Source organism: Corvus cornix, chromosome 9 (genome assembly GCF_000738735.6).
Source record: "Corvus cornix cornix isolate S_Up_H32 chromosome 9, ASM73873v5, whole genome shotgun sequence".
NCBI lineage: Eukaryota > Metazoa > Chordata > Aves > Passeriformes > Corvidae > Corvus > Corvus cornix.
The window spans coordinates 8,089,376-8,115,106 of record NC_046339.1 but is presented as its reverse complement, the minus strand read 5'-3'; the positions used below and the strand labels follow the sequence as shown (position 1 = coordinate 8,115,106).

The window sequence follows — 25,731 nt, the reverse complement described above, 5'->3', positions numbered from 1 at the left end:
CTAATTTCATGTAGGTACCTGCAGTTCATTCAGACCTTTGGAAACAGAGGCCAATTCATGCCTGCTGTGTAATTAACACAGCTACAGATATTTCCATCACTATGAATTAAAAACAAGCAGAGGTTTTTATGCCTGTTTTGCAGCTGAAGCTTTAGTGCTGTGCCTTGGGAGGCTGTGAATGCTACCTGTCTACAGAGGCACCGTGAGGCCATTCCAGAAGAGCCCTGTGGAGCACACAGCCAACCCTGGAAACCTGGCACAGCCGCGTCTCAGCGGGAAACATCCACACCGGCTGAACCTGGGAGAGGCAACACTTATCTACAGCCATGAACCTGTTTCATCCCTTCCTGTCACACTTCAGAACATCAGGGAACCACCCAAGACATCACAGCTGATGACTCAGAGGGGTCTCGCAATGCCTTTCACTTTGGACACATTGCTGCTTGGGATGAAATACTGCTCTCAGTTGGACAGTATTACAGGACTGTGTGGGAAAAGCTGAACAAGTTTGGAAGGCAGGAAATCAAAACACAACGAGCTTATCCTCCAAATTAGGATTAGTCAGAAATCTGCTGTTTCTCTAGAGCTGTTCCATGCAGTGCCTTGACACAAGAACCACTAATGGGAGACCCAACAACTCAGCAATGATTCCCGTACAAGTAATGTATGTGATCCAGCATTCTTAATATTTTAGTGACTGACAACTTGACAGACAATTTAATGGAACAGACAGACAAAAATGAATTTTAACATACCACACCACACATTTTATATTCTAACTGGTGAATGAAGCTATAGAAAATACTTCTCAAATACATTTTACAAGCAGTAAATTAAGCACAAGAGACTATATTCCTGTGGCCCACTACTCCAAGCATTTGTACAACTTTGATTCATCAAAGTTTTTATCAAAATTTGACACAATGTTTGATTTCATGTTACCATATTTGACAGAATATCGTATTTGACAGAATATAAGGAGCAGAGAATACAACACAAACTGGCTACAGCAACATCATTTAAAACAGTGCCCTTAATTCTACAGCACTTGCACAAACAACATATTCATCAGCGTCACTTCAATCAAAAAAAATAATTTGCAGCTACCTCCTGGTTGAATACTTAGCTGTTTTATAGAGTAAAAGTACTCAAAAGACCATCCTGTTGGGGACTGCACAATATTCTGGAGATTTAGATAAAAACAAAGCAGCTCAAGCTTGTGAACAAAGCCTAAATAATTTTGTGAGCATTTTAAAATCACCCAATAATTTTCTTAACTGTACCTTCAGCATTTCACAGCTTGTAACTCCTTCATGTGACTTAAACAATTAGTGATTTAAAAAATGAATAAAGAATTTCTCATATTACCAAGAAAGTGTTAGAGATAAAATGGTCCCTTGACTTTTAAGCCAGGTTTTAAATGTCAATACCGAGTGGAAGGAGCTGAAATCATTGGAGAAAGCAAATATGACTGACTTAAAAAAATCTCTCTCTTTTCTATTTGTACTGTTCATAAATTTAAGTGAAACTAGATGATTGTTCAGAGCAATTTCAACCAGAGGCAGAAGCAAAACCCACAGAATTTCAAGCCCTTAGTGTAGCACCAAGATAGTTTTGCATATTCATTAAAATTAATCCTAATGTCTGTGTTCTAAGAACTCTAAAACTATTTGGCTAGATGGAACTTCATCTGAAAACTACATGAGGTAAACAGAAAAGAAACCTGAGAAAAAGCAGTCTTGAAAAAAGTGTTTAATATTCTGTCAAATACGAGTTAGCTTCAATAAATATTTCTGAGTTCTTAAGGAAAGAAAATTTGAGTGGAACAAAGAGCAAATTGTAAAACTGCAAATCCATTGCAGAAAACAAAACACAGAATACCTACCTTATAAGACTACAGGTTACTAAGGTAATTGTTAACTAACAATCTGCCCTAATTAGATAACAGTAAGTGAAAAGAAGTAGCATGAGAAATTCCTCATTTGGAAAGCACAGTTTTACAGAGAAGTGAAAAAAAAACCCAGAAAAGTTAGAGCAACTGCTACCAAAATGTTCATTTTTAGACCAATTAAATGCTCACCTTGTAGATTAAAAATTCTATTAAACTGTTTATTTTACACATCATGCCTGCTTTCTACACAGCAAGTTTGAATTAAAAATGTATTTAATTGTAACAGTTCATTTTTCATATGAAATGAAACTTCTTGCATACTCATACCCTAGGTTTGTAGAAACATTCAGTAAGTTTTATAAGCAAGCCAGAAGAGAGAGACTGACTGAAAGCACAGACACCGTGTTCAACACAAGAGTTCCAACAGAGATGAGCTACAGACCAGGCAATACCTAAAGGCAGAATCAGAGCTGACAAAGCTGTCAGTGAAAATTACCCACACGAGATTTGATACCCAATGAACGATCTCACAACCTTTAACTGAAAGAGACAAAGCTGTTCAATTACAAAATGAGTTTCCTTGAAAATGTGTGAAGTTCGGTGTTTTAAGGTTTGCCTTTTGACCAATGGAGGACCATGGTATCATTCAGGGACAGACATTACGATGTACAAAAGACTATTTTTATTTCTACCCCCAAATATTTCCATATTTGTTTGCTAACCCTCTTGGTTTGGAAATGGGGAGATGGCACATGGGAGGATTCAGTGAGAGCTCCTCTTCCAGTTGGGCTGACTGCAAGAGCAGTGCTGCTCCTCAGATATATTCAATTACTCAACGTGCTTTTACCCCACTGACGTTTGTTTCACATGTGGTTTGTGAAGGAAAGATTTATTTAGCACATGCTTTGGAATGGCACACATGTTTTTGACAATATACCTTCTGGAACCCAAAAAACATTTAAAATTCTTAGAACCTGAAGACTCTGTTCTATCAATCACTCTGATTTTAGAAATAGCTTATAAAAGTTATACTACAAAAATATTTCATCTTCATATCAATCGATGGCTGAAAGATTTAAAGGCTCCCCTCCTAACAATGAAGTTATATTTAAGGGGGGGAATGTGAGCCTTTTGTATACCTTCAGGAGTAATGCAAGCTCCAAGGTAAATATTTGGAGGTTGTACATCAAGAACCAAAGGGAAAAGTCTTTTGACTTTACAAACAACTCCTGATCCGTGAAGGCAAAAAAAGTAATCATAAAAAGGAGAACAAAAACAGCAGCAAGACTTGATTTTCTAAAGAGAAGAATGTACAAATCAAGAGAAAATTATGATAGATACAACACAAGAACTTGTAACGCCAAACTAAACACTTTAACAGAAATCTTTTGAAAACCGTTTTTCCCCTCCCCATCCCAAAAGAAACCACTCAAAAAGAAACAAGAAGCTAATCTTTTCAGATGAAAGAAAGTACAATAAAGAGCTGCATTTTCTACTTAGATAAGCAGAACCTGCAGCTGGTTTCTAGACATCTATTGCTGCAGGCTCATCAGGTTCCAGTTTATAGGAGAATCGTCTGCAGCAAAGGCTATTGAGAGAAATGCCACACCTGTTGACCCGGGTTGGGCTACACCTTCCCATTAGTCGTTCCAGCATTCTTCTAACAGATGTGCATGCTGTTTCCCCATCTGAGAAGCAGCACATGGAGTCCAAGCAGTTGATACCTGAACCTGCCTCAGTAAGCTGGAAAGAGGAAATAAAAGGGGAAAAAAAAAAAAAAAAGGAAAATCAGTACTCACAAATTCTAGCAATGAAGATGTTACCAAAAAATATTCAGGAAAAGCAGGTTTTCTTAAAGCTAGAGTGTTGAATATTTTTCAATTTTATAGGAGAACTACAATAGTAATATTACCACTTCCTAAGGTCTACATACACTTGCTCTTCCCAAGGTTTGAGTGCAGCCTTGGTGAGCACATGGAAATGGTCTGGCACCGCATCTGCCTAACACTGGAAATGAGCTGGTTAGGAATTCCCTCCAACAAACCCCACAGCAGAGCACATGCACGTTCAGCTGGGATGCCTTGATTCACTTCTGTGGCCCTACAGCAATTTATACCAGCTCAGCCCTGTTTCAAGGGAAATCTATCAAGAGAAAGCTTCAGGCTGCAGAATACAACACAGCAATCTTATCCCAAGTAATCTTTCCTCAAGTGCACAATGCAGCTTCCTACAACAATTGACATTATATCACTACCATAGATACCCTTGGCTTGGTATGGAACAAAAGCACATTCCTGATTGTGTGAACATGGTTTCTCCAAAAGCAAACAAGGCCGATGTCAAAAAGGTTTAGTCACGTTCATGCCAGCATGAAGAATAATTCAACATTAGCATAATAAACTCTTTCAAAAGCTCATGTCTTGTAGGTGAGAAAAAAAGGAATAAAAGAAATAAAATGAAAAGAAAGCAGTAACAGATGTATGGGTGTAAGTGCCACCTACCAGTGTGCTCCTCTACAGCACTGCAGCACTAACGGCAGCATAACTGGAATCTCCTACTTCTGCACAGAGAATATCCTAAACTGACTTCAGTAGTAACCATTCCAAAGAGAAATAAAAATGTGAACTGTGGGGATGCTTTTTAATTTAATTTTAAGCTCTCCATGAGAGCATTCTGTCAAATAAATACTGAACACACAGGCTGAATTTAAGCATCCATTACTCTCTCCTCACACCAGTGAAAGAAGAATTCTGGAAGGAGGCATCTTAGTCCATGATAGGACACAGCTCACTTAAGGCCTTCCCACAATTTCTCACTGTGACACCAAAGGTCACTGACTGTTGTCTGAAGATTCTATTTTCAAGCCCCGATTTCTTCCATGCCACCCACAGCTGCCAAACACTGCAAGGAAAGCAAGGAACCTCAGAGTTCCCTATGGGAATGGTTTACTATGAGTGGACACACTCTCCTTCCTAATTCCCCCAAACAGGCAGCTGGACACATTTACAGCTTCACGACAGAACAGCCTACACAACAAAGAAGAGGCAGCTAACAGAAACAAGAGGCATTTGGAAATACAAGAGAAAAATCCCAACTGGTAGGACAAGGAGGAACCCACAGGCAGAACTGGTGTTTGTTTCCATGCACCTTTTCCTGTGCCTGCCCCTTCCTCAGCTCCATGCCACATTCCCCACAGCCCCTCCAGACCTTCCCATCACACCACTCATCGTGATGTTTACAGGATTGGCACTCAGCAGCTGTTGGAACATACAGCATTCTCTACAAACTGAGCCCCCTGATCCTGTGGATGCCACAGCTCACAGGCTGCAGCTGAGTACAGGCAGAACACACTTTAACTCACACACTCATCTGGGGGGTCTTTGGGACACAAAAGGAACAGTAACTGTGACAAAGAACTTCTGTACCTGAGAGGCAGGAGCAGAAGAACTGCAAGTGACAGGTCTGAAAGGGGTTCTGGTTAAAAGACAAACTAAACACACCTCAACAGAGCCTGAGTCCCTGAACACCCTCCTACGATGGGCCACCACGAGTGGTCCCAACTGCAGTGCCACAGAAGATACCAAAATCAGGAATAGCACACTTTGCAGCACTGCAAATATGACCTTCAGAGCCACCTCAGACTGTGCTCCCAGAGTTGTGACACAAGAGATTACAGAGAGCAGAAGAAATTCCCATCTGGAGGTCAGCAGGCAAACCCCCTGCTGCAGATGGAGTGACCTTCATAGCTGTGGTCAGAGCATTACAAAACTGAACATTCCTACACTCAGAATTTCAGAGTATTTAGTTCATCCATTATCCTCAAGCAGACCTTTAAAGTTACTGCAGAAAGTCACTTTACAGTGGCTGTATGCTGGATCAGATCAACCAAACCATTTTTTTCCTTAGAATCTGCTACCCTGAGAGCCAGCAGTCCTGGATATTATCCAAAGGCTATCAGAAAGAGGAACCAAGAGTAACCCAAACGAGCTTCCAAGGAGTGAACTCTCAACTCTGGATTTTGGAGGTCTGATGTCTCTTTTTCTGGAGAATCTCCTTTATTCTTCAGAAGTTAGATATAAAAACCTAGGAGCATGCTTGAACCACAACTTATGGAAAAGTTAGTATTACTTTCTTAAAAAATTTCATATGAGACCTTACATAAGCCTGGAAACAACTGTGAGTTTGACAGAACAGTTGTTAAGTGTAAAGTAATACTGTGAGAACATTAAGGACAAAAAAACCCAACTCAATTTTATATGTAGCTATATTGTTTATCATTGCCTGGTCAACGTGGATTTACATCCACTACCTGGAAGGAAGACACATACGCTACAGAGTCCCTTTTTTCCCTTTCTCTCTGTGGAGGACAAATATGGTCATAGTTTTATACCAAAGTAAAACCTGGCATGGCAAGGCAGGAAGGCATAATGTTCCCTGAAGACCTGAAACAAACCCTCAGGAAACAGAAGGCAGGAGAGACAATGCTTTAAAAAAACTAATGAGTATAGAGAAATACCAGATATTATTAATACTTGAGTGGCAAATAAAGTATGTTCATAAGGTAAAATCCAGGATCTCAATAAATATAATACTTTATATGAGAATGGCCCATTGGATGCAATAAATCAAAAAGCAACTGAGGTGCAGATTTAAAGAATGATTCAGCTTGATAAAGAAAAAAAAAAAAAATCAAACCAACATTCTATGATCCAATTTTTCTTGTAGATACCAAAAACATGGGCATTTTGGAGATGGCTCAATGACTGTCTCTATATGATATATGTAAATAAATAGACACACATTAGGGTACAGTGGGAGTACTACCTAGTGGAGGTAAGAACTGTCGAGCAGGCAAGATGGGTCTAGCAGCTGCCTATTGTCTTCCCCTCTGTGCCTGCTTTCAGCAAAGTCACATGCTGAGCTGACTGAACCCTTATCTTCTTCCATCTGGAAGGACAGAAAAGCAACAGATCTTATAAAGCACCGCGCTTGAATTGCTTTAAAACAGTTACCATTGTTACAAGAACTTTCACAGGTCTGGTCGTGAGAGAACAAGGCATATTTACAAGGTCAAGAGGCACTTTTTATTTTTGGTGGATCAAAAATTTCTCAGCACCCAAGTGTTAAAAGTGTTTGGTCTTTTTGTGCTCCACAGATTACATGGAAACCCAATTTGGAATCTGTCTACAATTCTTAGATTTTAGAGTTTTGTTTTCCCCCTTCTAACACAAAGGACCATTTCAGTTTGTCTTATTGCAGGTTATTCCATATGCCACAGGACAGACATTTCAACCCAACATTTAATCACACTGAAAAGCTGGGACTTTGAGGAACAGGGCACGTGTTTAATCCTGTACACTAAGTTAAGGGCACTGCAGGGTGTTCTCCTGAGCCCAGGTCCCAGCTGCCAATATTCTGATGCCACATGGATGCTTCAAAAAAGATATATATGGTTACTACTATTCCACAAATAAGTTAAAACTTGCTCCCTACTGTAAAACTCACTTTCTTTAACCCTTAATACACTGTATACCAAAATCCCAAGCAATTAGATTTAAATTTTTAAAGAAAGTATATAGGAATGTTGACATCTAACAACTTCACTGCCATGATGTTTTCAGCACTTCTTTTTCTACTCTTTGCATCAAATGAACCAACAAATGCCAAATTATTTCATTCTTTCCAAGTCATTAGACAAAAGTATCTTCAGGTAAGTAGTATGTGCACTTTTGTGACTGAAGACAAATCCAAAATGGTGCATTCTTTACTCATTTCCTCATCTTCCTGCAACAGATTCTGTGGATTAGCCAACAGATCAGCACCAAGCTATGCTAACACAATGAACGGGCCTGTAAAGGAAGAGACTACCCTGGATCAAAGTGCAGCACATCAGGGTGTTCTAGTACACCTCACTAGTGGGAATTCATGCTTCCATTGGACAGTTTTCTTGGAAATTACACGTTCCTTACAGAAAACACAGGCTGTAAAAGGAACAGAGACCTCTCTGCTCTTGGCACAGCTGGGCTGGGTCAGACCAGAAGGCTATAGGGGGGGAATCCTACAGAACAGGAGCTAGAGTTAAAAATACAGACAAGTAATGAAGGCCATACAACCAGGGCCTGGAGTTCTGGAGACAGCTGAAGAGCAGATCTCGACTGAGATGAAGGGAAAACCAGGCAGCAACAGACTCATGGGGCTGGAGATGGGGAAAGAACAGGGTTTGGCTGTGACAAGCTAAATGCTCCAGAGCCCTGGATATAACACTGTGCACTGACAGCCCTCTCTGTAAATAAAACCCTTTCTGGTGTCTTACATTTCCCCAGTTCTGTGTACAGTTCATAACACACTGTCCAAAGGTAGAAACTCTATAAACCCAGTTAATCCCATCAAGTAAGCAGTATTAAAACATCTGTCCTGCTCAAAGGTGGCTTAAGATTTCTGACAGTTCTTACAAAGCACAGGACATGTTGACATACATGCAGACAGAACGCCTTCTTTACAGATAAAAACATGGAATGAGATACAATGGGACCCAGCTAGTACCCTAAAACATATATTTCACACATTCCAAGAACAGGAGAGACAGCTATGGAGGAAAGCAGTGCTCAGCCAGATTCCAGCTAAGCACAACACCTGCACCTGGCCTGTGCTGCCTCATTTCCTCTTCATCCCAAGTTCCAAAAGGGACAGTGAAGTTTAGAAGCAAGACTTTAACAGGCACACACAAGACTGCAATTCTGACTTACAGGTATCACCTGGACACTTAGAAGATCCCCCTCAAAGATCTTAACTGTACATCACCAACATACTCAATATAAACTTGAACATTTTTTTGCACGCTGTGAAGCCTACAGAAATAAAACATTATTGCAACATCATACTTCTCTTTTAATTTGCATTCATAAAGGGAGTCTCCTTTTGATTCCAAGAGAACAGGAAGCATGTTGGCAGAACAAAGCATAACTCAGTTTAACCTGGAGTTATGCTCCTTTTGAGACTTTTAATACATATTTACAAACAACAAAAACCTGCCAGAGTCTGTTCATCAACCTCCATGCATTCTGGAGTCACAAAGGATTCAGTCTGTGGGTGGGCATGTACAAATGAGGTGTGACAGATTAGCTGCTTTACAGCTACACATTCACCTGGCAGCTGTTTTGTTTCATCCTCCTACAGTTTTCCTTGCCTTCTTTGCCACATTGCTTTGGGAAAACCACAGAAACCAACCCATGTTCTTCCCTCCAAATTAGATTTTATTTAGTATAGTGAAGGGAGTACTTTCTGTCTATCGACTGATTTTCCTTTTCACTGTTTTAGGCAAGGATCCACAGGATAACTTCTGAACTTTGTCCAAAGACAGAATAAACTAGAGAAACCCAAATCCTTGTTTGCTTCTTGCTGCACTTTACAAGCTCAAGTACATATTAGAAAGCACCCAGTGCTTGTACTTCAGGTACTATTAGATACTCAAGTGCGAAAATTCTGACTTACAAGAGAATTGGATTTTCATGATCATTTGTAACTCAGGGACAAAACAGATTTCCCCTTTTTTCCAACCCTTCCCTGATTTTAATATGAAGAAAATTGCCTCACAAAAAACTTGCCTTACAAAAAAATGCAAGGGTTCTCCTGGTTTTAGCATTTTAATGGCTACAGTGCTGCATTCCTAGACAGCTTTATTTTCCTGTGACTATCCAGCTGCAAAACCATTCAAATGTGCCTAGTTTCTGAAATTTTAACAGAATCTTCTGTTCTAAAACCTTTGGCGTAGATATGATGTGTGATGTAATTCACTTTAATAATTCATTGAGAAAACAGAGACTTCCATACACTTATCCAAAGTTTTTAAAAGGTAACTTGATAAACCAAGATATCTGATAAACCAAGAATTTTAAAAGCTAACTTGTAAAGGCTTTTGCAGAGGAACCTCCCCAATATGTTGCTAAGTTTAACAGCTTTCAAAAGGTATATTGTACTTTGCCTGTTTTAAAGCTATTAAGGGCTGAATTCAAAACAAAACAAAATAAAACCAGCCCACCACTATCCCCCTGGGGATTTGGAAATCCAAAGCGGTGTGTTCCACAGTGGGGTCACTAACACCACAACACAATGGCCATTTCAAGTTTTGCCTTGTAAAGGTATAGTGCACTCCCAGAGAAAACACAAAACTTTTCTCTTTTGGTTAAACAAACTGCAATTAAGTTCCTAAAATGTAGGTTAGTTGGTTCTCCTAGGCACCTATTCGTACATTTTTAACAACAAAGTCGCCTTGAAAAATATTTAAAAGGAATCAGATCGTTGCATTAATTCTTGCTGTAGGATGTACAAGTAGATACTGGTGGGATTGAGATTGAGACATTACTGATGCATATGAATGTTTAAGTCTTACAAAAGAGAATCAGCATTTGACAGCATTTCATGTGCTGAACTCAGTACATTTGAAGAGTTGCAGAATCATGTTTTACCTACACAGACACATGTACGCTTTGATCTTGTTTTGAGTAATTTTCTGGGACTTTGTAGCCAAATGCCTTTAGGAATATGTATCTATACACATTGAAAACAAACAACACTCACTTTATAGCTGCACAAAACAGACACAAAAAGCCTCAGCTGCACAAGGGTATGGACACACCCAAGCTTCAAACATTTTCTGCTCTTTCGACACAATTGAAAGCAAATTAAAATGGCCAAATAACTTGCAAGAAATTGCTGCCTGAAGTACATGGATCTTCCTGTCACAGCCTTATGAAGCTGAAATTATCCAGCATGCAAAAAGCACTGTTAATTTTTATCATAAAGAAACTAAAAGCATTATAACCATGCTAGAAATTACGGTTATTTAAAAATGGATGCAAGAACAGCTGATCTTTATTCTGAAAGTTGAGCATCATGCTAGGGATGTTTTTTCCTAAAAAAAGAAAAGAAAAAAAAAAGTATGTCCAACACATGCTACTTAGGAGAAGCATTTGGCTCAGAAACACAGAGCAAAGCCAAGAAACCACCAAACTGAATGTTTCTGCACTAGAGGTATTGCCCTCTCACCCCACTAATATATATTCATGCCTCTTCCCATCTCTCTCAGCACTGGTTAGTTCACCTTGAGCATGCATAAGAGTTGATGAGGAACTGTCCCTCCTACTCTACCTAATTTTGCTCAGCTGATTCCTTGCCCTGGACAATGGCTGCAGTGCGATGAACTCGTCACTTAAAGCAACTCTGTTGGAGTACATCTACAATTGGACAGAGAAGGGATGGAACATACATGTCAGTAAGTAGCAGCAGTAATTTTCTGAGAGAAAGACACAGGACAACACATTGTTATTTAAGTGGAATACACATCATATACAGAACACAAGTCTGGTACCCTCAAGACAGCTCCTGGGATCATCACAGCCAGTCACTGTTTGGTAGGACCATTCTTAAAGTACCTTTGCTTTCATACCGAGAGAAAAGGCCTACACACTTTTACATCTGTGCTTTACCAGACACTTTTATTCTGTATTGCCTTCTCCCCTCAATAGTGCTGTGATTTATCTTTACCCAGAGATTTATATTTTGATTCACATTTACCTTACTGTCCAATTCCTCCTGTAAGATTCTGTAACAGACCTATATTGAGAAATTGCCCACAAGCTACTTCAGGGCAACTGACCTAAGTGAAACATAAGACAGCTTTTCTTTAGGCCAGCAAAAAACCCTTGGAACCCAGCAAAACTAACATAAAATGAAGTAACACACATTCACCTTAAGTGCATTAAGGAACGTAAAATTAACCAAGCTCATTCTCTATAAAAAGTCAACTCATGCTTGCCTGCCAAATTTTTAATTTTTAGTTTCCCAAAATGGACGACTGAGATTTAAGTTGCTGTGCCAGAACAATATTTACAGGTAAAAGCCTATCAAATTTCTCTCTCATATCAGTTAAATTTCTCTGCTCTCTTATGAGTAACTTAGCTACATGTAACATCTAACAGATCAGAGGCAAACTCACTCTCAATGCTATCACTTCCTACTAAGAAAAAAGATATAAAATCAAGGTAAGGCAGATTCCTACAGATACAGTGAATTCAAAGCACTAAGTCGGGTAGGTCACACACAAACAATTTCTGAAAAATTAAAACAATAGGAGCAAGCATTTTCAGCTGAAAAACCTGTGTTTTGCTCACTACTGCTGGGAAGATTTTAGAATTTAAATGATGGCAAACAGAAACAAATAACCTAAATAGCTGCAATTTAAAAACAAGGAACTAGGTCATGTAACAATTTGTCTTGCCATGACAAAACCACAGTAACTGTAAATCAAGCTTTTTCTTTCCCCCAATATGAAAATATACTAATGTAGTCCTACAATTAAAAATGAATGATTAAAAATATTCAGTTATACAGAGGGTGCACTTACACTATGAAAAATAATTTAAAAGGACAGTATACAAAGTTCCATATTTACTCCTTCAATGACTTCCACAGAAGTCCCTAGCATCAGTCATCACCCTCAGCATTTAGGACAAAGACATTCTCCAAACCCTTTCTATCTGAAAGTCGGTCTCTTCCTCTGCTTGGAAACAGAAAGACAAATATTTACCAGGATTTTTAAACACAAATGATGAGGTATGATCGTAAAAGAAGCATTCTGTCACTTCTTGACAACAAATGTGCTAAGCTGATCATCTGCTCCTCTTCAGTTACATCTACTTCCTCACTGCAAGAACAGTGAATGAAATCCAGTGGAGCTGACTGTCTCATTAAAAGCAGATTTAACCTCAAGAAAGGAACAAGGAGGTGCCATCTTTTTGCAAATACATTTTTAACTACAATTTCACTATCAGACACACAAAGAGAAACCATTGGCTGCTGAAGAATTTCCGGTCAAATCCCATTTCAGACACCTTGACATTGCAGCATCAGGAATTAAGAATTTTCAGAAAAAAGACAGTATTTTGGTAAATAGAGACTCAATGGTGACTCTGTCAAATGCAAAGTAGAAAGCAAATAAGAAAAAGAAAAAAAATTGACTAAAAGAGATGTACAAAGCAAAATCCCCATGGCCAGGAATCAAGCCATAGCCACAGGAAAGGTGTTAGACATTCATCAAGATTCCTTCTTAAAAATAAGAGGCCCTACTGTGTCCTTGACAGCACAGCTGTAATGGAAGCAAATTGAACCCAAAAATTCTTTAGAAAGGACTCCTAAAGCAAGAGAATGCAGCAGGAAGTATATGGATAAAGGCAGGAAAAAAACATATGGATTTTTGGGTTTTAACTCAAGCACTTCAAGAACATGAAAACCTCAAGAACCACCCCAATACACTGCCAGACAGCAACAGCTGATGTACAACAAGGAAGGAAAGGGAATGTTTGATAAATATTGCCACTAGCTTTTGAAGGGGGAAAAAAGATAGGTAGGTATCATTGCCTATAGACACTCTAATCCAGGAAGTGCAGTAATGTGCAATCCAGAGTCTTATCAGGTCTAGCTGAACAGTCTTCTGAAAGTCATTGGTTATTTACCACAGCTTTTAGCTGAAAATTCCAAGACAGGAAAAAGCAGCCAATATTCCAGTTCTGAAAAGGGACTAATGGGGTATTTTGGCTAGCAGTAGGCTTGTCAGCATGATGCTGATCCCTAGACAAATGAAGAGAACGTCTCACATGGATTTTTTCTACCACACAAAATAGAAGGGTGATATAATTTAAGCAAATCAACGTGCACTTACATTAAAGTAATGACAAGGTTCAATGCTGAAGATAACAGCACTGATGCAGTGCAGTCAGGAGTTCTGTATGGCACAGAGCTCAGTGCCATTTCCATTAAGCAATTAGGACATTACAAAATTAATATGGCACACAGATGGACAGAAACTGCTAACAGGTTTCAGGCTGCAACTGTGCATGGGATATCTCTGACAGCTGGGTCCTTCATTCACTTTCACTGTTTCTGGCCCTATGCTAATTGACTTCTCATCAATGACCCGAAGGAAATTAATCACCACCTGCAGATGTAGAAGAAGCAGAAGACAACAGGTGATTGATGTATGTTATTCTGTAATCTGAATGGGGACTCATTATTTCCATACTTGGCACTGATGTCTGCTGTGCTGGAAATACTGTGTCCACTGGTGAAATCCAAAATTCAAGATGAGGTTGAAGAATGGTGAAAATTACAGGAGGAACACAAGAATGATGAAAAGATTCTAAAAGAACCTTTCTGACAGAAGATGCAAGTCCAATCTACCTACCAGTGCTAAAATTAACTTGGTCACAAACCTAACTGTGAATAAAACAAAAACTGTAATAGAAACCTTCTCAGGTTAGCAGAAAAAGTACAAAAAGATAAAATGTTGAAAACTGAAACCAGAGAGGCAGTCACTACTAGAACAATAGGTCAGGGTGACTTCTCCATAACTGTCTCTAAAAAGAAAACCCTCAAACAGAGATGAGATATTTACCTAAAAGACAGCCTAATCTCAACAGAATGATTTAAAGGATTGTTTTGCAGCCTGTGTCAGGCAGAAGAGAGATTCCATTACCACAGCATAACTTTAGACCTTGTCTATGAATCTGGGAAACCGCCACATGGGTAATTAGCTTTAATTACAGAATCAACAATCAAATACATAGCATATGAAATGACTGAGATTTAAGAAATACTAATTAAAACAAGTTTTACTAAAGTAATTTTTAAAATTATTGTTTCCATCACATTTTAAGAACTATTCAGTGCCAATTACAGTGGCAGCTTCTAATACTTCTAATGCCTAGGAAAAAAGTAAGTTACCCTCTACAAAGCAGTATAAAAATGCACAGTATGATCCTTTCATACAGCAGCAAGCTGAGATGCAAAAGACTGAGTGACCCCTTCATAAATAATTCTATTCTTTTTGTTATCAATTACTTAAACATAAACATTACTGCCTTGTAAAATGGTGTCCTCACTTTTGTGATTTTAAATTAACAAGTGTATTTCAAAATGAGAACACTTCTCTGCATTAAACATGACAGCAATGTAAGAGGGTAACTATTGGTCAAGTTGGATACAAAAGCATAACATTACCTGAGCTTTTTCAGTACTTGTTGGTTGCAGATGTCTGTACAGCACTTTCTTCACAACATCAATAAACAAACAAGCAACTACTATGAGGATTATGGCAAACCAAGCAGAACCACTTGACAACAGTTGAACAAATACAAAGTACATATCCTGGGTATGTAAAAATGGCCTGAAAAGTTAAAAGAAGTGGCAATTACTAAAAAACTTCTAGAAACAGAAGTACAGCACAGGTTGTCTCAAGAGTATCTTACTTTATATCAAGCAGTGAGACTCAGGATACAGAGTCACAACTGCACCATGTCCATGTAGAATTCAGCAACCTGTTGGACCTGACCTGCAAATAAACTCCAGGGAGAGTACTGAACTTCGGAGGAAAAGGTTCTGATATAGTTTTAAATTGAGTTGCAGAGAATCAATCACCATCCTATCCCTCCAGACTCCAAACTACAAGCAAAAATGCTTCACTTTACTGATTCAAACCCCAGCATCTTTATTTCTGTTGCAATTATTTAACTACTACATAGCACCTTTGGGCACCTATTTACTTCTTAAATATGCCTTTACAGTTACAGGCTGTCAGAGTCAGGTACTGTGGGTCCTTGAGCACAGGACAGCAAAGCAGCACTGCTTGAATTTTTCAATCAGCAAAAGCAAGTAGCCAGTCTAGGTTTAAAACATCTTTTTCCACAAACCTGTCATAAAATTCAGAGCAAGATGGTAGAAAATAATATTTCAGTGGTTTTTTTAGCTTAATCAAAATTACATGTAATAAAAAGGGGGAAACAAAAGAATCACTTACCAGATAATTCCCCCATAAAACAAGGAGAATATGAAATAAAATACAATGGATCCCCAAGTAACAAAATGGTTTATCCATGTCCAGAAGTGAGTTTCTAGTGCCATCTAAAACAAAGATAACTTCCATGAGCTTCTGTTTTCCACTCACTTCACAGAAAATGATAAATACCAGTCAGAACACACTTATGAACTTTCAGCCCAAACAATAAATATTGTTGCAACACACAAAAAACTAAAGAAAAATTTCAACCACTGTTGAAACTAAACGTAAAAGTCACTTATCTGGAATCCTCAAGAATCAATAACTTTTGAATAAATTTTAAATTATTCCTTTATTGCATATTTGCCTATTCATCCAAACACAGAGAGCAGTCGGAGTAATATCATACCTTCATCGTAACAGTTATAACCATAACGGTGAAGACCAAAGTACCAAATGTCCAGTTCCCAAACATCTAAGAAAATGGCAAGGCAAAAATCATGGAAGAAAAAAATATTAGTTAAGAGCATTCACAGTAGGAATCTTTTCAAGTTAGCTACATTAAAGAAATAAGACATAAGCTTGTGACAAGTAATCATCATGAAAAAAGCAAGGAGGATACAACACAAACTACTAGAAAAACTACAGCTTGTGATAAGAGCAAAATTAACAACCCACAAGTCATCTTTCTTCTTGGTTCAAAACAAATCACCACAAAAGCTACATGAAATATGGAAAAAAAAGGCCAAAACAGTAATACGAAATGATAGGAAATGAAGATACCAATTTGATCAATTAATTATAAGCGTCCATAGAAAGGAAACATTGTGTGGAAGGTATTCACTTTAAGTGCAAAACACTTTTGAGTTTAAACACTTCCAGATAATTTTAAACATGCAGCATCAAATGAAGGTTCACTTTTAACCCCAAGCACAATTCTACAATTCAAAAATAATGGTGCCATTGTATTTTAGAAAATTCTAAGGAAAAGACACTTTGTTTCAAGGCTAATAAACACAAAATTAAGCTTCAATTCTGAAACACTAAAATCTGTCACTTTCGTATTCTCTTGTGCACATAAATTAAACTATCAAAACTCTGAACAAGGTCTACAACAATAAAATCTCAGCTCTGACAACCAAGCAGGGATGCTGAGGTTGTATCTATCTATGCACATGCTACTCAGAACTGCCATTCTACACCAGGTCCAGCCTAGAACCAGCTGGGGGACCACAGGGAAGATGTTGCTATTTCATAGCTGGTTTTGCCCCTGACAAACTGAACAATGACCGAATCCTCAACTCTGTGTTTACTGGTAGCAGACTAAGCAAGCAAGGAGGAAGGTACCACATGCAGAGAGGCAGTCAGGGTCATCCTAGAGCTGATGTGTCAGTAGAGCACAGGGGCTCGGAACTGGGATTCACACAGTTGTAGTTCTTGTTACAGAGCTCTGACAAAAACATCCCAACAGCCTGAGGACAGATCTCACAACTGCTTCTCTCATCTATATACAAGGTACAAAACTGAGGCAGCCATGAGTCTGGATTTACTGATAATTTTAAAGATCTTTGTTATAACATGCCTTCTTGAAGCCTTGGATTTACTTGTCCCACCAACAGTAATGGTTGACAAGTAATGTGCTTGTTGTGAACTGCTGCAATATTCATCTTAAAAGTAAAATTAAACTTCTTCTCCTGAGTGACCTGTGAAAGAAAGTGTCTTTGCTAACGCTGCTCTCAATGGTCACAGAGTTAGAACACAAAACATGAACAGGTTCTTGCCACCATTTTATTTTTGAACATTTACACTGTGGATGCTGCATCCTTTAATCCTAAGAAGTAACAGATACAATATTTTGTATCTCCTCCTCTTCTAAACTCTTACCATTTGTCTGTTAGGTTTCAATATCTGACGACATGCACAGCATGAAAAAGGGGGGAGAAAAAAGAACTAAAAGATCAAGTAGTTGCACAATGTGTTGAGGTAAGCCTAACAAAGCACCAGCATTAACAAATTATTTACAATCCCTCCTGTTCTGCTGTGCTCTGAACTGAGAACTTGGAATGGAAACGTGAGGCCTTGCACTAACACTACCCTGTATCACAGATCTTTACAGGTGATCACTTCTTGAGGACTTATGAAGAAAGCACTTCAGCAGTGCACAAAATCCTCTTGCCCTTAATTTTGGCTTTTCCAGGCACACATTAAGTTTGCAAGAAACTTTATGCAATGCAGATACTTCACTGCAACACAGTTCTACCAGTTCTAATCACCACCATTTAGCGAACACAGAGAGGCAGAGTAACTAAAAAATCAGGAAAGTCTTAGAATTTATTTGAAGTCATATCACATGAGAAGCTAAAGGGCAGCTGCCAATTCCCCAAACCAAACAGTTGTTACTAAATACAATGAAAGAAGTCTCTTCCTGCCCTGTGGACATTTACTAAGCAATTTTGAAGTGAGGTGCTTTGACAACTGAAGATGAATGTACCACAGGCACTGATTCAGTCTAAAATTACCTCATTACAAGAGTCCTGAAGGACCTTTACAACTCACAAGAATTTCAAATCCCACAGCTTGTAACAAATGACAAGAGAGGACACACTCATACCTCAGCTGGAAAGAGATGTTTTAGTCTAAAGCACAAGTATTTTAACATTCTCATCAAATATCTGATGATGGAAGGAGTGCTCCAGGTGGCTGCAGCACTCCCCCTTCACTGTTCCTCCCTCCACAGGGAGGCTGCCAACCACCAGCTCAGCCTGCAGCCCCTCAGGACCATTCTGTTCACTGTTCATACATCACTGTATTTCTGACTAAACTTCCTGAGCTCACGCCCACTCCCTGGCACCAGGTGACCCCTGGGAATTCAGCAGGATGCTGGTTTTGTCCCTTGTGCCATAACTTGCAACTCTGCCAAGTGCTATGAGAATTGGCAAGTTCTTCATGCCAGTATTAAGAATGGCATAATGAGAAGCAAATGTATTTTCCCATTACTACCCATGTTTAACAAAGGAAAATCAGTATCTAATTGTTCTAAATTGAGTTAACTAACTCAGAACCAGGGGAAATAACGAAACAGACTTGTAATGGTTTCATTCAAGCTTTAGAGTTTTTTTGTAAACGATTCTTCCTGTGAATTTTAACATCTTTAAAACAGAAAGTGTCAAATTAGTATTTAATGATTTCATTAAGTTATAGTCTTAAAAATATTTATTGAATAAAAAGCATAATTTAAAAGCAGCTTGCACCACTAAATTAAAAAAACATTCTGAGTAATCCAAATAATATATTTTCAGGAGAAGCTTTAACACTTTTGTCAAGTTTCAGCCTAACTTTATAACAGTTACTGAAAAGAAACCATTGCTTGACACTGCAATTAAGTCCAATTCAAAATGAGATTTGAATGAATGAATATAAATTCTCATTTGCTGAAATTATGAAATACAATTTTGACAAAAACAGTTTACAAAATACAACAAAGTTTAAGACAGCCATGATACACCTATTACCTTGAAAGATATGTTTTTCAGGGACATATGCTTTCTGACAACACCTTACAATTTCTATACTAAGAAATGTTACTCTTGAGAGCATACACAAAGACTGAAAAAGAATCTTTGATAATTATGTAGTTCATAAAACCAAAATTTTTCCGACACAGGAGGATTTTTCTAAAGAAAATTAAGAAATATCACCAAAAATACAATGGTAGAATAACACTTATGATATTGTACCTGGCCGTTTCCCAGCAGAGAAGTGTCTTCTCCCATTAGAAGATATGAGCCATAAAAGAAAACAAATGCATGGAAGAAGCCCAAGATGGTCCAGTAAAGAAATGGTTTAAACCCCAAATGGGCATTTTTACTGATGTCTCTGCAGAAACAAAACAGATTTTGGATTTCACACTGCCTATAACCATCAGCGATCCACACTGCATGACTGCTACTTCTCTGAATAAATGTAACTTTCAACTGCACTGAGACACATTTAACAAATGCTGACATATGAAAAAAATACATAAATCACGGGCAAGAAAAGAACTCTGAGCTCTCATGATTTGGCTCTGCTTTAAGCAGAGGTCACTAAAGGCAAGGGTCTCTAATGGGTCAAATTCAGAATAGCACAAACTAGAATTCTTGTTCCTGGAGGTGGAACTGTAAGAGGAAGAAAAATCCACATCTCCTGATACTTACCCCTTGCTCTGCTTTAGAAGACCTTTACAAAAAGAGAAACATCAGAGAGACATCTCTTTTTTACAAAAATATCTACTTTTTTCTCCAAAAAGCAGTATGCAGTGCAACATGCTACCACTGGGAGGACATCTAATTCTACAGGAAATCACTTCTACTCTTAGTAAAGGATTTTTTTGTGGTGATTCCCCAAAACCACGGTGTCCTAGTTTTTCATTTTCCTGTCTGAGTGATTTTCACCTCCTACATGTAATGGAGGGGAAGGCTGCCAATCATGTAAGCTGACCAAGTGCTCAATGCTCTTCCACTCTTAACATGGCTAACATAAAAAGACACTTCTCTAAAAATACTCCTTTAAATTAACTTTCAGGATGAGAACTATGTAACTTCAATTCTTCCTCATCAAGATAGCTACTAAAAGCACCTAAATTACAGATAAATATTGTATAAATGGCTAATAGCAAATCCAGAGTTGTGCAGATGCCACTGTTGCTTTTCAGGATGTGCCCCTGTGGGAATGGATGCAGGACATACGTACCTGTAGAGCACAGGTTTACTCTGCAATACATGCGGGTGCACATGCTGCTCAAAAAGACTGTAGATGAGGACAGGCAGGGAAGTGAAACAAATATTGTACAAAGTCAGGTATACACTGTCATAGAGCGTCTGCAAAGGAAAGCAAAACATATTCTATGTCTCAGAAAGACAGAAAGTGTTTGTATTTATTAAGATTTATCAGCACACTAATAGCAGCAAGATTGATTACTTACATGAATTTGCTAGTTAGGAAAACAACTGTACTCATATAACAATCTAATAACATCAGCTATCAAATACAGAAAATGAAGCTGGGTATTTGCTAAGTGTAACATCTCTACTGATCCTCGTGTCACTCTTTCCTATTTTCTTAAATAGGGACCCCAAGTGTTTCACAGACATTTACCAAGATGTAAGGCATGCAGTACTTACTTGTTGTGAAAACAAACAGAAGAACTGATATAAAAATTGTGGTGTAATAAAGCACACATTCTGAAATAAAGACAAGTGAAGGAAATAGTTAATCCTCAGTACATGCCTCACAGCCCTAAAAGAAATTGCTAACTCTTATAAGCTGATAACAATACACAGGAGGAGCGTAAAGCATTTCAGCATTTTGCTTGGCAAAGTAAAGCAATATGCTTTGCTTGAGAGCATATTTTGTTTGTTTGTCCTTTGGGACAACGAACCTGAAAAGTATGAACTTAATTATATGTGCTTGATGAGTACATCTCACTATGGAGTCTAAATAGTACTAAAGTAGAAGAAATCCATTCATTTTCCCCTCAGTTCCTTTTTAAGAATTAAAATAGATTCCACATTTCTTTCAAGAAAACTGTGCCCTGCTCATTGTGAGTTTGTTGCATGGGAGCAAACAAAGCAGAATCCAAAATATAACACCATGCTATTGCCTTTAAATGAAAGGAAATAAAAAGGGACTTGGGAGCTAAAGCTGAAATCCCAGATAAAATTCCATGAAGATGGTGAGTTTTGACTTGTTAAGAAAACTGATGATCAAATAAAAAAAACCAAAACCATCCCAACCAACCAACCAACCAACCAAAAGCCCTGCCTTGAGAAAACAAACACATCTGCCTCTTGGCCTAGACAAACTCACTGTGGTACCTAAAGCCTATTTCTAGGTGGAAAGACTGAAAAATTTCATAGTTAAACTACTGCATTTGGTTCTAAAATGTAAAATAAAAAAGCCCAGAAAACATGTTTGAACAAAGATATTTAACCTGATCCTGACAAAAATCTCAGATCTGAAAAAAATTTCTTACTGGGGAAAAAAACTCACCTTATAAAAAAAGTACTGTACAAGGGTTGCTATTCTAATATAGTAAAAGTGCCCATGAACAAAAAGCAACTTGGAGAGGAATTTAAACCGTGCTATTGCATAGTCACTATTTCTTACAGCTTGCCTTCCTTCCTTGCCCATGATTCCTGTTTGGGGGAAAAAAACACAAAACAGGTTAAGTATAACAAAAACTCAAATTTAAAAAACCCAACAACATACATCTAAAGCTACAGTTCTGTTTTCTCGCACTTCGACATTGTAAGGACTTCAGCTGCTTTCTGTTGCAAAAGAAGACATTAATTCTCACACTTACATCTAAATGAAAAAGCTCATTTGATGCTGCTTCAAATATTAAAAAGCCTCTATTGCTTCTGACAAAATCAAGTTACCTATGCCAACATGTGCCTCCTGGATCATGCTCACATCATTAGCACCATCTCCAATTGCTAACGTTATGGGCTTCTCTGGAGAGGTTTTTAACAGTCGAACTACCTGGAAAAAGAAAATGAAACACTCTCAGATTAGACAGTTTACCTACAAACCAATTCCCAAGTATCTCAGTTAGCTGCATATCTGTAGATATAATTAATATGTTTTATGAACATGCATGTTTGGGTAAAAAAAAATCTTTGGCATATCACATGCATATGTTAATTCCTTCTTTAGGAAAGCTGCCTTTTTTGGAGCACAAGCCTGATTTAAATATTTTATCTGCCTTGAGCCTATTTTCCTGTTCTTATTTCATTGCTCTTTTACAACTCTTAGTTTGGAGCTTTATCATACAAAACAAAGTCAAGTCAAGTCACATTTGGAACTGAAAATTTACTTACTGAGTAATACAATTTTAGTGCCCTTTAATAACCCAGATTCTTCATATTTATAATTAATGGAACTAATCCAGGTGAAAGAAGAATTTGAAAAAGCAAATGCATTAGCTAAAAGATCAATACACTGTTATTAAGGAAAATAGCTTCTTTCTAATGCAACTTCATTATCACCAAGGGGTATTCTCAACTGACAAAGAAACAAGAAAATATGACAGAATGAGGGAAAAAATTGTTGACATGCAAGGCCCTAAAATACTCAGAAGAGGAGCAGTGGTATCAGATCTTCAATGTAAGTGTCAATAATATTCTAAATACAGAGGAGTTAGATGAGGTTTTTGGTTAAGGTGAATTAGTGATTCATTAACCTCCCACAGAGCTCTAGCTTAAGACAGAAGCTTCACTAATTCACTTGTAAAAGGGCTGCAGGCAAAGGTATGAATGCAGATCAAGAGGTTTTCCCAAACCAAGAAAATAAATATGTATGAAAAACATTTTCCCCCTCAAGTTCCAGAAACCCCAAAGTGGAAATACCAATGAAGCAACTGCATGAGGTTAAGCAGACACAAAAAACTGTATTGGAGTAATTGAGTCGTAGCTGACAGTGTCAGGGCCATTGATTCACAGGAGTGGGAATTCACTTCACACGAGGAACACAACAGTGATGAAACACAGCCCCCAGCCCAGAGAAATCCACCTGATTGTGGGAATACATTCCCTAATTGCAGGTATTAATATTCATGTTTAAAGGTTCCCCATTCCTAAGGGGTAATTATTTCAAGTACATTTAGCATTAGATCCTAGGAAGCAGCCCCAGAGAGGTAACAAGGCTGCAGGACATTGCCCAGATAAGTCCTCTGAAGATCCCCAAGGCCTGGGTAATTTAGACAGACAACCATCTCTGTGAAAAGGTCAAGGCAAATCCTCTGGCAAATTTTAACAGCAGCAATTGGCAGCAGCTCCAAAGGACTGACATGATGATGTTTAAAAAAGGTTTTGAGTCATAAAACATACCAAAATTAGTAGTGAGACTGCTAACCATACATTAACACTCATTATAATTAAAGATGCAGGAAATATTAAGCTGAGTTCCAGCTTAATCTTGGAATAAACCTTACAAAAAGGCTGCCTACAGCAAAAAATCATGTGCTAGACTAGACTAAACTTCCCTGCACTTCAAGTTGTATGGCATTTGTCTTGGTCATTTATATACTTCAATGTTTGAAACTAAAAAGTCACTGCTATCAAAATTACATTTTACTGTACTTCATGACTCAAGACAGGAAATAATATCCATTATCTGCTGGAGAGGAGAGGAATTAAGGAAAGCAGTACAAAACATAAATCAAGTTAAATGACAAAATAAGAACAAGGACCTGACACTGACAAGTAACTGCACCTTGAAGAAAGAGGATGGCAAAAGTTTCAGCTAAAAGAATGTACAGACTGGACATATCCAACAGATTGGTTTACTCTGTGTAGCTACAACTTCCTTTTAACATTTTACTGAAACTAGCACTATACCAGGTGAACAGTTCTATACTGATTTGATTCTAAAGACTGCATTAGAACTCTGGCCAAATGCTGGAAGCAGGAAGAGTGACCTCAAAACAGGTAAAAAAGCTACAGTAAAACAGCCTGCCCTCTTGCACATCTAGTACCTCACAGAACAGTTTCCTAGTCCTTTAAGGTAAAGAGATGCCTTTTCATGAAGAGAAAACTTCAAAAGGAAAGAATATTACAGTCCTTCATAGCTTAGCTTTCTGGAGTAAAAAAAAAAAAAAAAAAAAAAAAAATCACAAAATCTGAATTTGAATCTCATCCAACAGGTATTTGAGTAAAATTCAGTACATGTGAAGGAAAAATGGTATTAGATGAGAGCATTAAGGCAAATCTCTACTGAAGACTAGGTCTTGGCTTCCCTTTTACTTCCTCCTCAAACTTGGGTATTTTAAAAGAATTTAGAGAAGCACAGTTGCTCCTTACAGGTTCACAAATTTTCAATGCAGCTTTTTTGGTTTGGAGAAGTGATGGAGCAGCTAAGGCAAAAGCATGCAGGTGATCAGGTGAGATGCTGCCTTACTGAACACTCGAGGCAGAATAAAGATGAGCTTGGGGCAGTATTTTGACTTCTCCATTCACTTGCAAATTTTCAAACACACATGTAGAAACTTCTGAGCAAATTACTCCACACCAACTGAATTTAACAAGGATTCGGAAGTCAAAAAAGGTCAGACAAACAAACAAAACCGTTTCAGAAATCCTTGCCTCTTCAAAGCATGATAAAAATACTTCAAAGGCAATCCTGATTACACTCTCACTTACCTTTGCTTTCTGAAGGGGTGCCATGCGACAGCACAACACTGCAGAACAGTTTTTGCAAACTTCCATGAACAGTTTTTCATGTTCCCTGAGTGCAAGAGAGAGGCTGGTCCCATCCACAACCAGTCCATGCTGGATAACATGGTCTTCCTTTATTCTATTTGGGGACAAAAATGTTGACTTTGTACTGGTGTTAACAGTAAAATTCCAATTTTGCTATAAATTATGTTGTTGGCCAGACAATAAGCAAAGGAGTTAATCTGTCAGAGAGACTGCTTCTTCCAGCCTGTTTTTATATTAATAAATAGTTTTTTTAAAAGGCAACTTCTTTGTTTGGCACATGCATCAAAGAGACTGCCATAAAATTTAAAAATGAAAGCAACCCAAGCTAAGATCATCACTGAGATAGTGACATGTCAGGTATTTTACCTCTTGGCTAGCTGCCTCAGTTGTTCTGCACAGGTACTGTCTGACTTGTGCTGCACAAGCTCAAGGATGTTCATGGTTCTGTGAAAGTGTCCACAGGATAAACTGACACTAACAGCTGTTTCGTGCTTGTCTCCAGTGAGCACCCACACTTTGATACCAGCCAGCCTGAGGGCTTCTATGGTTTCTTGGACTTTCTCTTGCAGTCTAGAAACAAGAAAAATCTTAAATAACCAACTGAACACTTTACAAACAAAAGAGCTCACACTGTAACTCCATGTTACCACTGTAACCCCACTGTCATGGTGAGTTAAGTCTCCCTTTCCAATGTTACATGTATCATCAGAGAATCATAGTCTGGCAGATGATATTCTGCTATCAGCAACAAAACAAAGGCCTTGATGAAACAA

At 38.2% G+C, this 25,731-nt stretch overlaps 1 protein-coding gene across 13 annotated transcripts in view; it reads right to left on the bottom strand.

Annotated features, from left to right (window-relative positions):
• ATP11B (ATPase phospholipid transporting 11B (putative)) overlaps positions 1 to 25,731 on the bottom strand; it is a 65,530-nt gene that overhangs the window by 5,333 nt on the left and 34,466 nt on the right. For 4 of the 13 annotated variants that reach the window (XR_005602587.1, XM_039556639.1, XM_039556640.1 and 1 more), the window contains exons 19-30: positions 25,325 to 25,528; positions 24,899 to 25,052; positions 22,139 to 22,241; positions 21,750 to 21,895; positions 20,882 to 20,941; positions 20,451 to 20,578; positions 19,457 to 19,595; positions 17,604 to 17,627; positions 16,129 to 16,194; positions 15,741 to 15,844; positions 14,945 to 15,110; positions 3,501 to 3,634 (exon numbers count right to left, since the gene is read on the bottom strand). Coding sequence is in view for 12 of the 13 variants with exons in the window: in XM_039556639.1 (XP_039412573.1) it covers positions 3,501 to 3,634; positions 14,945 to 15,110; positions 15,741 to 15,844; positions 16,129 to 16,194; positions 17,604 to 17,627; positions 19,457 to 19,595; positions 20,451 to 20,578; positions 20,882 to 20,941; positions 21,750 to 21,895; positions 22,139 to 22,241; positions 24,899 to 25,052; positions 25,325 to 25,528 (1,428 nt within the window). In the remaining variant the exon portion in view is untranslated. Of the gene's footprint in view, positions 1 to 665; positions 3,635 to 6,715; positions 6,839 to 10,771; positions 10,803 to 11,038; positions 11,125 to 14,944; positions 15,111 to 15,740; positions 15,845 to 16,128; positions 16,195 to 17,603; positions 17,628 to 19,456; positions 19,596 to 20,450; positions 20,579 to 20,881; positions 20,942 to 21,749; positions 21,896 to 22,138; positions 22,242 to 24,898; positions 25,053 to 25,324; positions 25,529 to 25,731 lie in introns of those variants that run through there. The other 9 variants (XM_039556636.1, XM_039556635.1, XM_039556637.1 and 6 more) reach the window with 8 other exon arrangements.